Source organism: Salvelinus fontinalis, unplaced genomic scaffold (assembly GCF_029448725.1).
Source record: "Salvelinus fontinalis isolate EN_2023a unplaced genomic scaffold, ASM2944872v1 scaffold_0023, whole genome shotgun sequence".
Lineage (NCBI taxonomy): Eukaryota > Metazoa > Chordata > Actinopteri > Salmoniformes > Salmonidae > Salvelinus > Salvelinus fontinalis.
Window position 1 is genome coordinate 305,788 of NW_026600232.1, and position 12,047 is coordinate 317,834.

At 44.3% G+C, this 12,047-nt stretch overlaps 1 protein-coding gene across 3 annotated transcripts in view; it reads right to left on the reverse strand.

The window, feature by feature from the left end:
* The window catches only part of atp7b (ATPase copper transporting beta), a 15,596-nt gene extending 3,869 nt beyond the window's left edge, over positions 1-11,727 (reverse strand). The window contains exons 1-16 of one of the 3 annotated variants that reach the window (XM_055910647.1): positions 11,373-11,725; positions 9,324-10,170; positions 8,500-8,817; positions 8,162-8,325; positions 7,172-7,333; positions 6,920-6,996; positions 6,611-6,794; positions 6,041-6,274; positions 4,794-4,885; positions 4,424-4,551; positions 3,896-4,050; positions 3,674-3,808; positions 3,341-3,535; positions 2,915-3,097; positions 2,505-2,697; positions 369-515 (exon numbers count right to left, since the gene is read on the reverse strand). In XM_055910647.1, coding sequence (XP_055766622.1) covers positions 369-515; positions 2,505-2,697; positions 2,915-3,097; positions 3,341-3,535; positions 3,674-3,808; positions 3,896-4,050; positions 4,424-4,551; positions 4,794-4,885; positions 6,041-6,274; positions 6,611-6,794; positions 6,920-6,996; positions 7,172-7,333; positions 8,162-8,325; positions 8,500-8,817; positions 9,324-10,170; positions 11,373-11,546 — 3,388 coding nt within the window. In that variant the 5' untranslated portion in view covers positions 11,547-11,725. Of the gene's footprint in view, positions 1-368; positions 516-2,504; positions 2,698-2,914; positions 3,098-3,340; positions 3,536-3,673; positions 3,809-3,895; positions 4,051-4,423; positions 4,552-4,793; positions 4,886-6,040; positions 6,275-6,610; positions 6,795-6,919; positions 6,997-7,171; positions 7,334-8,161; positions 8,326-8,499; positions 8,818-9,323; positions 10,171-11,372 lie in introns of all 3 variants that reach the window. The other 2 variants (XM_055910648.1, XM_055910649.1) reach the window with 2 other exon arrangements.
* Between the last annotated feature and the right edge of the window lie 320 nt (positions 11,728-12,047).

The following is a 12,047-nucleotide window of genomic DNA, read 5'->3' on the forward strand; positions in this document are numbered from 1 at the left end:
GTCCTGAGGGTCATAGATAAACCACTGTTGAGAGACAGTTCAGGACTATTACAAAATGTGTCCATAACCTGACCCAGTGGGATGTGAAGGCTTCTCCTCTGTTGGACCCCCCCCCCCCCCCCCCCCAAAAAAAAACTAAAAAACTATACCTTTCGTGAACTAACACTGGCACTTGACTTTTTCCACTTACCAGCACTGACTCTGCTGATAGCTACTTTATAGAGGAGAAATGTACTTACTATGACTGTGATGTGTGGTTGTCCCACCTAGCTATCTGGAGATGAATGCACTAACTGGAAGTCTCTCTGGATAACAGCGTCTGCTAAATTACTCAAATGTAAATGTCTGTCATTGGACTGAGACTGTACCATCTATAGCTACCAGGATGGCTGTCTGCCCCTTGGTCTCGTGGCTGGACATGGCGTCATCCACATCAGCTCCAACATGAAGCCCGTTCCGCCTTATCCACTCTCTGTTCCCGATCAGGACCGAATAGGAGGGGCTAGCAGAGGCACCTGGACAACACACAAAACATATTAGCAATGGATTGGACTTCAAGGCTAGACAACTTTCTACATTGTAGAATAATAGTGAAGACATCAAAACTATGAAATAACACATATAGAATCATGTAGTAACCAAAAAGGTGTTAAACAAATCAAAATACATTTTATATTTGAGATTCTTCAAAGTAGCCACTCTTTGCCTTGATGACAGCTTTGCACACTCTTGGCATTCTCTCAACCAGCTTCATGAGATAGTCACCTGGAATGCATTTCAATTAACAGGTGTGCCTTCTTAAAATTTAATTTGTGAAATTTCTTTCCTTCTTAATGCGTTTGAGCCAATCAGTTGTGTTGTGACAAGGTAGATGTGGTATACAGAAGATAGCCCTATTTGGTAAAAGACCCAAGTCCATATTATGGCAAGAACAGCTCAAATAAGAGAAACGACAGTACACCTGTCACCTGTGTATTTATACCCGTGTTCTCTTTTTGTCTGTTGCCAGTTCATTTTGTTCGTAAAACCTACCAGCGTTTGTTTCCCTGCTCCTGCCTGTTTCTTGCTCCTGTTTTTTAGTCCTTCCTGGTTTGACCATTCTGACTGCCCTGACCCTGAGACTGCCTGCCGTTTTGTACCTTACCCCACCGTTCTAGATTATTGACCACTGCCTGCCCTGACCCTGAGACTGCCTGCCGTTCTGGACCCTTCACATCCTCTCTGGATTATTGACCCCTGTCTGCCTTGACCTGTTGTTTGCCTGCCCCTGTTAAGTATTAAACTTTGTTTCTTCAAAACTGTCTGCATCTGGTTCTTACCTAAAACGTGATACCACCATTACTTTAAGACATGAAGGTCAGTCAATCCGGAAAATTTCAAGAACGTTGAAAGTTTCTTCAAGTGCAGTCGCAAAAGCCATCAAGCGCTATGATGAAACTGGCTCTCATGAGGACCGCCACAGGAAAGGAAGACCCAGAGTTTCCTCTGCTGCAGAGGACAAGTTCATCAGAGTTATCAGCCTCAGATTGCAGCCTAAATAAATGTGTCACAAAGTTCAAGTAACAGACACATCTCAACATCAACTGTTCAGAGGAGACTGTGTGAATCAGGACTTCATGGTCGAATTGCTGCAAAGACCACTACTAAAGGACACCAATAATAAGAGACTTGCTTGGGCCAAGAAACACAAGCAATGGACATTAGACCAGTGGAAATCTGTTGTTTGGTCTGATGAGTCCAAATCTGAGCTTTTTGGTTCCAACCACCGTGTCTTTGTGAGACGCAGAGTTGGTGAACGGATGATCTCCGTATGTGTGGTTCCCACCGTGAAGCATGGAGGAGGTGGTGTGATGGTGCTTCGCTGGTGACACTGTCAGTGATTTATTTAGAATTCAAGGCACACTTAAGCAGCACGGCTACCATAGAATTCTGCAGCGATACGCCATCCAATCTGGTTTGCGCTTAGTGGGACTATCATTTGTTTTTCAACAGGACAATGACCCAAAACACACCTCCAGGCTTTTTGACCAAGAAGGAGAGTGATGGAGTATGCATCAGATGACATGGCCTCCACAATCACCCGACCTCAACCCAATTGAGATGGTTTGGGATGAGTTGAACTGCAGAGTGAAGGAAAAGCAGCCAACCTGTGCTCAGCATACGTGGGAACTCCTTCAAGACTGTTGGAAAAGCATTCCTCATGAAGCTGGTTGAGAGAATGCCGAGAGTGTGAAAAGCTACCATCCAGGCAAAGGGTGGCTACTTTGAAGAATCTAAAATATATTTTGATTTGTTTAACACATTTTTGGTTACTACATGATTCCATATGTGTTATTTCATAGTTTTGATGTCTTCACTTTTATTCTACAATGCAGAAAATAGTAAAAATAAAGAAAAACCCTTGAATGAGTAGGTGTGTCCAAACTTTTGATTGCTACTGTACATCATGAGTACGACCACAAAGTAAAGGGGTAAAAACCGTGATGTTGAAAAGCAACACTGACCTGACACTGACACAGTATCGCCGACCAGGCTGCTCTCATCAGTCGTGGCCCCCTGCAGTGTGACCTGGGTATGACAGGAGTCCTGGTCACCCTCCAGCAGTACCTCCTCAATGTTAGACACCTTACAGCTGATCCCACAGCCTGGCACCGACTGGAAGTCCTTACAGGAACCCAGAGCATCTGTTTCCAGCTCCTGATATACATACGGACAGGCGCACGCCCACACTGGTTATTTATTTCATTATATTGAGCCCTTACTTCACTAGGTAAGTTGACTGCGAACATTCATTCTCATTTATATCAACGACCTGGAGAAGAATTCCAGGGTAAAGTGGATAGAATGACCTTGTCTGTGTTTATACAGCGGCTAAAGCACAGATTCCTGGTAGATATCAATGAAATACCCTCACCTCTTTGCAGTGCTTGGCCACAGCCATCCCCAGTGGGTGTTCACTGCTGGCCTCCGCTGTGCCCACCAGTGCCAGGACCTTACGCAGGGGCAGCCGTGCCCTCTCCCACAGCACCAACACCCTCGTCACCCGCGGGACGCCGTTAGTGATGGTGCCCGTCTTATCAAACATCACCGCACCGATCTGAATGGGAGGAAAGGAGAGAGCGGAAAACACTGTCGTTTTCTTTCTGTGTCACTGGTGGCAGCTTCAGCTGTGGCTTTTAGGGTTAGAGCAGTGGAAAATGCCTATCATACATGTACAGCTTCACACTAAGTCACCATAACCGACTCTACCCTGTACCCAGCCCACACTACAGTTTGGAAAACACTGGAAGTTTACAGGAAGTATGTTTTGGTTGGGAGGTAGTAAATAGAGGTGCATTGCCTTGTGGGCCATCTCCAGCGGTTCGCCTCCCTTGATGAGGATGCCGTTCTGGGCCCCGACCCCCGTGCCCACCATGACAGCTGTCGGGGTTGCCAGGCCCAGAGAGCAGGGGCAGGCGATGGACAGGACTGTGATGGAGGCCTGGAAGGCGAAGCGGACAATAACATCTGTCTTGGGGATGTTCTCATCGTAACCCTGTGAGGTTGAAACACACAAACAGAAACACACAAACACACACAAGCACTATGATTCAGAACTGATCTTTTCGTTCAGAAAGTACATCAACGCCATAAGGCTTTGTTACGAGTTTGATAAGCTCTTGTGGTTACTCACAGGAAAGTACTCCTTCACAACGTGGAAGTTGACAAAGCCGATCACCAGCCAGACCAGCAGTGTTAGCACTGAGGCAATGACTATGAAGGGTACAAAGTAGCCACTCAGCCTGTCTGCAAACTGCTGGATGGGAGCCTAGTCCAACAAGAGATGTTTCAGATACTTAGAAAATATAATCAATAACTGATTATATTGTAACTTACACAGGTAACTGTAGCTTACCTTGGATGTCTGTGCCTCCTCCACTAGTTTGACTATCTGACAGAGGGTGGTGTCTGCTCCTACGTGGGTGGCCTGCACCAGTAGAGATCCGTGGGCGTTGATGGAGCCAGCTATCACTGAACTGCCGCGCTTCTTACTCACAGGCATGGGCTCACCTGACCACAGAGAGAACATTGACCACCCCATCAACCATGGTAGACCACCAAAGAACCACAATGACTGTCAACAACCACCGATATTGACTACTAAATGACCACAATGACTACCAGTGATGTCGTGTTTAGAAAATAAGTAGGTCAACGCTGATCGCCGTTAGCGGTGAATAAAGTAATGCTACCTATATTTTCAATGCATTTTTCCACGCTAGGTGGGTCATTTAGAGGTATTTTGCTAGTGTTAAATAAAAAAGGTGCATTTACATGCCTTTACCCTTCACTACAACACAGTCAATCACCAATAGACCACAAAAGGACCATAATGACAGTAAACCACTATGGCCCATTGGTTCCCCAACAAAACGGCTCTTACCTGTGATGAGGGACTCATCTGCCATGGAGCTTCCCTCGATCACCTTCCCGTCCACAGGGAACTTTCCCCCAGGTACCACCTTCACTATGTCTCCTCTCTGGACCAGCTCCACCGACACCTGCTCCTCACTGACACACACAGTACAGACACACACACGCACGTACGCACACAGCACAGACACAGTACTGATTTATTGTGGTGAAATATTCTACGAATAGTTTATGGACACAGCTATAAACAGATTGTAAAGAAAGCATGGCTAAGGCAGGTTTGATTATATGAGGCCAATATAAAAAGAAACATCACATAAAAGAAACATATTTTTCCACAAGTGTTCACTGTGGGAAAATGGAGCTGGGTTTGGGTTCACCTGAGGATGGAGTGGTCAGGACCTAACGTGACCACGGTGGCATCAGTAGCCTGCAGTGACATCAGCTTGGCCAATGCTTCAGATGTCTTGCTCTGCAGAACAGGAACAGGAAACACAGACAGAGACAATGACGTGAGCGGGTGTTGATTAAACCTGGGAATTACCAGCCGGCCTCAGCATAAGCCTTCAGCCTGTAGTCTGGTGATTGCTTTCCCACACTGACACCATAATATACACACAATCATATGACCATAAATGCCACAAAAACTGATCAGATATAACCTAGAATAACCCCCTGGTGATCAACCATCCATAAAGCTGTGAGCAACAGAAGTACTTCCAACCAAAATGACTTTAGCTGTGGTCCAGGTAAAGGAAAGTGGAATGCAACCCGCATAACTAATTGTAGGGGAAACACTAGAATTGAGTAGAGTAGAATAGAGTGGAATGGAATAGAGTAGAATAGAGTAGAACAGAGTAGAGTAGAACAGAGTACAGTAGAATGGAATAGAGTAGAATATAATAGAATGTAATAGAGTAGAGTATAATGGAATAGAGCAGAGTAGAATGGAGTAGAGTAGAGTAGAATAGAATGGAATAGAGTAAAATACAATAGAGTAGAATGGAATAGAGCAAAGTAGAGTAGAATACAATTGAGTTGAGTAGAATAGAGTAGAGTAGAACAGAGTAGAGTAGAACAGAATAGAGTAGAATAGAATGGAATAGAGTAGAGTAGAATGGAATAGAGTAGAGTAGAATGGAATAGAGCAGAATATAATAGAATGCAATAGAGTAAAGTACAATGGAATAGAGTACAGTAGAATGTAGTAGAGTAGAGTATAATGGAATAGAGTACAGTAGAACAGAGTAGAGTAGAATAGAATGGAATAGAGTATAATTTAATATAATGGAATAGAGTACAGTAGAATAGAGTAGAACAGAATAGAATGGAATAGAGTAGAATGGAATAGAGTAGAATATAATAGAATGGAATAGAGTATAATGGAATAGAGTACAGTAGAGTAGAATGGAATAGAGTACAGTAGAATGGAATAGAGTACAATAGAGTAGAAAATAATAAAGTAGAATGGAATAGAGTACAATAGAGTAGAAAATAATAGAGTAGAATGGAATAGAGCAGAGTAGAGTAGAATACAATTGAGTATAATATAATATAATGGAATAGAGTAGAATATAGCATAATAGAATAGAGTAGAATAGAGTAGGGTAGAATAGAATAGCCGTACCTTTGCTATGTGCTCCAGCCACCGGCCCAGGGCGATGAAGACGAAGAGCATGGGCGGGGTGTCAAAGAAGGTGACAGGGCTCTGATTGGCTCTCTCTGCCATCGCCACGATGAGGACCACAACTGAGTAGATGTAGGCGATGGAGGTTGCCAGGACGATGAGGACGTCCATGTTAGCCGTGCGGTGTCTCAACGAGCGGTACGCCTGGATGTAGAAATAACGACCCCCAAAGATCTGATGGAGGAGTAGGAGGTGGGGGAGGGAAAGAGGAGGAGAGAGAGAGCGAGAGGCAGAGAGAGATTGAGAAAGAGAGGTATGAAGAGAGAGAGCGAGAGAGAGAGAGAGAAATGTGACTTACAGGTATTATATAATGGACTACTACATACAGTAGATAATCAGTAGCAGGGCTTGGTGGGGTCCTATAGTATCTGGGGGTCACAGACACTTCTACAGTACTGAGACTGGGCCAGTAGCAGGGCTAGGTAGGGTCACATAGTATCTGGGGGTCACAGACACTTCTACAGTAGTGAGACTTGGCAAGTATCAGAGCTAGGTAGGGTCTTATTATACCTGGACAGGTGTACAGAGCAGGAAGAAGGCCAGGTTGAGGAGGGAGAGGCCTGGGAGAAGGTTCTGCTCCTCGGGCATAGAGCCACCGTGTTCCCCGTGCTGACTGTCCATCACCATCATGTAGATCATCAAGCCCATCACTGGCACCCCAAACACCAGACTGAACAGGAACGAGTTCTTCCACCTGGAACACACACACGCAGGACGCAGGACGCATGCAGAGAGGAGAGTGTGTTAAAACAATTCAAGGTTGATTCAAGAACACGTATCTCAAGTCTGAATCTACAGACGACCAAAACAGATACATACTGTTGAATCTCTTCCCCATGATCCAGGTTGTTCCCAAAGCCTTCAGCTTTCATTAGAGACGCCCCAAAGCCTAGCCCCTGGAACAGACAGAGTTACTAAAGTTGTAAATATGTGTAAGAATATGTACCAACACTGTAATTGCACAATGTGAATATATAGGTGATCAAAACAATTACAAAATGTTGGTGATGGAAAAACAAATTTAGCAACAAAATTTAAAGAGACATGACAGCAAAGTCAAGTTATAGCTACCTCAATCATTCTGATGATGTCACGAGCTCCAAGCACTTCTGGGTCAAACTTGATCTGGGCTTTGTTGGTTGCCAGTGCAACTGAGGCTTCCAGAATCCCTTTAGTCCTGGTGAGTTTGGACTCAATGTTATGGACACACGACGCACATGTCATCCCAGTTACCTACACATGAGATGAGCGAAACAAATTGAAACTTAATGCAGCTGTACCAAACAATACGTTGGCCCAATGTAGGACTGGACTAAACATCAAAGAAAATGTATTTAGCCAAGCATAGAAATGTATTTAGCCAAGCATAGAAATGTATTTAGCCAAGCATAGAAATGTATTTAGCCAAGCATAGAAATGCATTTAGCCAAGCATAGAAATGTATTTAGCCAAGCATAGAAATGCATTTAGCCAAGCATAGAAATGCATTTAGCCAAGCATAGAAATTAAATGCATTTAGCCAAGCATAGAAATTAAATGCATTTAGCCAAGCATAGAAATTAAATGCATTTAGCCAAGCATAGAAATGTATTTAGCCAAGCATAGAAATGTATTTAGCCAAGCATAGAAATGCATTTAGCCAAGCATAAAAATGCATTTAGCCAAGCATAGAAATGCATTTAGCCAAGCATAGAAATGCATTTAGCCAAGCATAGAAATGCATTTAGACAAGCATAGAAATGTAATGCATTTAGCCAAGCATAGAAATTAAATGCATTTAGCCAAGCATAGAAATGCATTTAGCCAAGCATAGAAATGCATTTAGCCAAGCATAAAAATGTATTTAGCCAAGCATAGAAATGTATTTAGCCAAGCATAGAAATGCATTTAGCCAAGCATAGAAATGTATTTAGCCAAGCATAGAAATGTATTTAGCCAAGCATAGAAATGTATTTAGCCAAGCATAGAAATGCATTTAGCCAAGCATAGAAATGCATTTAGCCAAGCATAGAAATGTATTTCTTCTTTCTCCATGTTGTCTCAGCCAATGAGAGGACTCACAGAGAGGTCCAGTTTCCCGTCCATAACAGCATTGTCCTCTATCAGTGTGGCACCGAAGCCTAGACCCTCTATGAGCTGTGTTATCCGCTTGGCATCAACAATACCAGGGTCATACTTCACCTCCGCCTTACCAGCCATGAGGGCAACCAGCACTGAGATGACACCTGGAACACACACACACCACACACAATGTTGTGCAGTTAACCCCTAACCAGGGAAAGTGACATCACCAGAAAATACTTGTTTATCCTCATGATAGAAACTGTACTGCCAGGTCAAGTGTTTTGCTTAGTGACTCTATGGGTAATGACAGTGACCTAAGGGATAACATCACCCACCTCTGTGTTTGACTAAGTTCCTCTCAATGTTGGCCACACAGGAGGCACAGGTCATGGCTGTCACACGGATGAAGCACTTCTGAACCTTCCCCTCCTCACCGGCAGTGGCCATCTTGGTAGAGCCAGAGCTACCGTTAATGGAAGTCTTGGTAGAGCCAGAGCTACCGTTAATGGAAGTCTTGGTAGAGCCAGAGCTACCGTTAATGGAAGTCTTGGTAGAGCCAGAGCTACTGTGAGCCATTCTGGGGAAGTGGGGGGAAAGGGGAGTCTTTGGTCCTTGAAGGGGAGGGTTTGGTAGAGTTTCTGCAGAACCAGATTCTTCAGGAGAAAAGAACACAACATATTAACAGGACCGTTGGTTGGATGGGTTGTGCATGGATGGAGAGAGAGTGCTTTCAGTGTAAGGGGGGTGACATACAAGAACCAAACCGTTTCATAATCCATTTATAAGCTGGTTTTACTGGCCCCAAGTCTGGGTAATTCAAGAACACTTGATGCCACACTAGAAAGCACACTTGTCTCGTTTCCAAGGAGACCTGTGCCCAAGTGCTGCCTACTCTCCACCAATAGCAAGGCTGGATGGAAATGGAATGCTTTGAACAGCATTGTCCATTGAAAGCAGTATTACTGTATGCCCACCGCTGCGAGACTGCCAATTTGGTGAGTTTGGAATGTTGAAGTAATCCATATCTCTGCATTCTGTACAACAATGTACCTACTCAGTTGAGCCCCCCTCTCCATATTACATGAATGAAATGTCTGATTATAAAAGTGTAGTTGTGATTTTTGTTCAATTTCTAAGGTGAATAAACAATTGAGCATACCTATGAGTGAAGCATCAAATCCCATGTCTTCAATGGCTGCCCTTAATTCCTCTGGCTGAGTCAGACTGGGGTCAAAGGTGACGGTTCCCTGTTCCTCCTTTAATGACACCGCTATAGAACACACCCCAGTCATCTCAGAGATCTTTCCCTCTATGGACTGGACACATGAATTACAGGTCATCCCTACAATCCCAATGACAGACGTCTGAGTCAGTGAATCCAAGATGGAGGATGACGCATGTGTCTCCCCTTGCCCACAATCTATACTTGTGTCTTTGTTCGTAAGAGTCGCACCAAATCCCATGTTCTCAATCTGTTCCTTTACCTCCTCAGATGTCACTGTGTGGGGCTGAAATCGTACTACTGCCTCTTGATCGCTCAGAGACACCTTGATGTGCAGAACTCCAGGCAGAGTCCCTATCCATCCCTCGATGGAGCGCACACAGGACTGGCATGTCATACCCTTCACCCCGATCCTCGTCAGGGACTCTGTGGCCTCCGTCTCCCCGATCTTAGTCACCTCTTCCCCAGCCACATCCACGACGCCGTAGCCCATGGCCTGGATCGCCAGAGATAACTCCCTGGTAGAGACAGATGATGCGTTATAGTCCACCTGAGCCAGGCCACTGGCCACAGAGAAGTTGACAGACACCACTCCCTTCAGGCTAGCAACGTGGCTCTCGATGGCCTGGATGGAGGACTTGGGGGTGAGGCCAGAGAGCTGGAAAACAGCCCGGGAGAGGGCCTTAGGTTGGGGGTAGAGCTCACTCTGACTCCCAGGCTCGTAAGCCAGGTTCTCATAGGTCCGCTTCTGGGAACACCAGGCCTCACAGGGACACATCTTCTCCTTAAGAGAGGGTCAGAGAGGTAGAGGACGAGAGCAAGAGAGAGAGAAAAGTTTGAGATGCACATACTTGATCATGTCAGTTATATGTAGGCTGTTTTCAGAAGTCGAAGCAGCAATGTTTTGTATAGCCCTTTAAATACTGGATGCCATAAAAAGCTGATTGCAATCAGCTCATTGAAATCTTGAGTTAGATTTGTGATCGCCCCTTAAAAAGGCTTGACGCAGAGGACAACTTAGGTCACCACTGCTTCACAATGAATTCTCCAGTGTCAACATTGTTAGTGGCCCACTCTGGAGTGGAGGTGGAGGAGTGTGGCTTTAATATGAGGGTCGTGGTTCTGGTTAAAATGCCTTTTGTGCCTAGAAAGTACAGTACTTCTAGTCATCCAGTGTATGAGGATGGAACACACAGACCAGAGACTGCTGGTGTAAAACAAAGGTGTTGAAAGCCCCATGCATTACTAGAAGCTCCAGGACCACGTGACCATAAGTAACCCTGCTCACACGGTAACAATGTGACTCTGCTTAGAGTCAACGCTCATCTGGATCTGACACCCAGGCTAAGAGGAGGAGAGGCCAGGGAGCATTCGGTGCATTGGCAGTCATTGTGAACACCACCAATGGTATTTTTTAATATGGTAAAACTACAGTCTACCATACAATAAGAAATAACACCACCTCATCTGATCAATATGAACTCCTGACCTTGTGTCACATGTGGGCAATACATTTTTTACTATATTTTTTTCATTGCTGTATATTAACCTACATTATGTATATTAGCCTACATTACTGTATATTAGCCTACATTACTGTATGTCCTATGAGGAAAGCCACAGCTCACACTTTCTGTTAAACAAATACTAAGATACTCCATGTTTGTTGGTGGGAATGTCAACCGAGAGAGAGCTTTCTATGTACAGTAGTAACCTCAAACCAAAGGGTCAAGGGACAGATGTGATATGGACTCACAACATGGTCTGACTGTCGTGACTCAAAACAAGGGACAGATGTGATATGGACTCACAACATGGTCTGACTGTCGTGACTTAAAACAAGATTTTCACAGATTTCAAATACATCAATTCAGAATTTATAAATAAATTCAGAATTTTTGTGAGCAGTATAACACCATACATGTATATCTAAAATTGGAATATACATTTAAACAGTTAAAAACTAACTGACCGGTTTCTTCTTACCTTCAGATCAGCCTGATTTGCTACCCTCCCATGATCTGCGGTTTGTCCGTCTGGTACAGCTGTCCTAACCGCGCAAGGCGACTGACATTCAACCATACAAACCTCAACCTGTCCCACGACTGGCGGCTTCGAAACATATTTAGTAAGGCTACTTATCGGATTTTGCGAAAACATGGTCACTTCTCTGTGGTTCTTTATTTGTTTCTCATCACACAAGAGAGGGCAAAAGTTCGTGGTTCACGTTTCTATTAGGCAACACGCCACTATAATGTCAGAGAGCGCAGAGTGCAGAGCTGTGCGCATGATTGAAGTCCAGTCGCACTGCTTGCGGTTACCTCTACCTCTGGCAATGCCTTTCTTTTGCGCCCAGCTCTTGGACAAATCGAATTTCATTCGTCACATGCTTCGTAAACAACAGGTGTAGACTAACTGTGATATTATTACTTCCCAACAATGCAGAGAGAAAGAAAATATATAAATAACGGTCAATTAATAGCACGTAATAATATAAGTTAAATAGCAGTGGGCACTTGAATGATCGTAACAATTCATAGCACAGCTGTGGAACACCCACAGTAAAACGGAAACCCATGACAATTTTTCACTGGGCACTTAGTTTGGTGATTGTGTTACTGTATTGTAGTGCACGTACAGCGTGTCTTGTAGATCATTTAC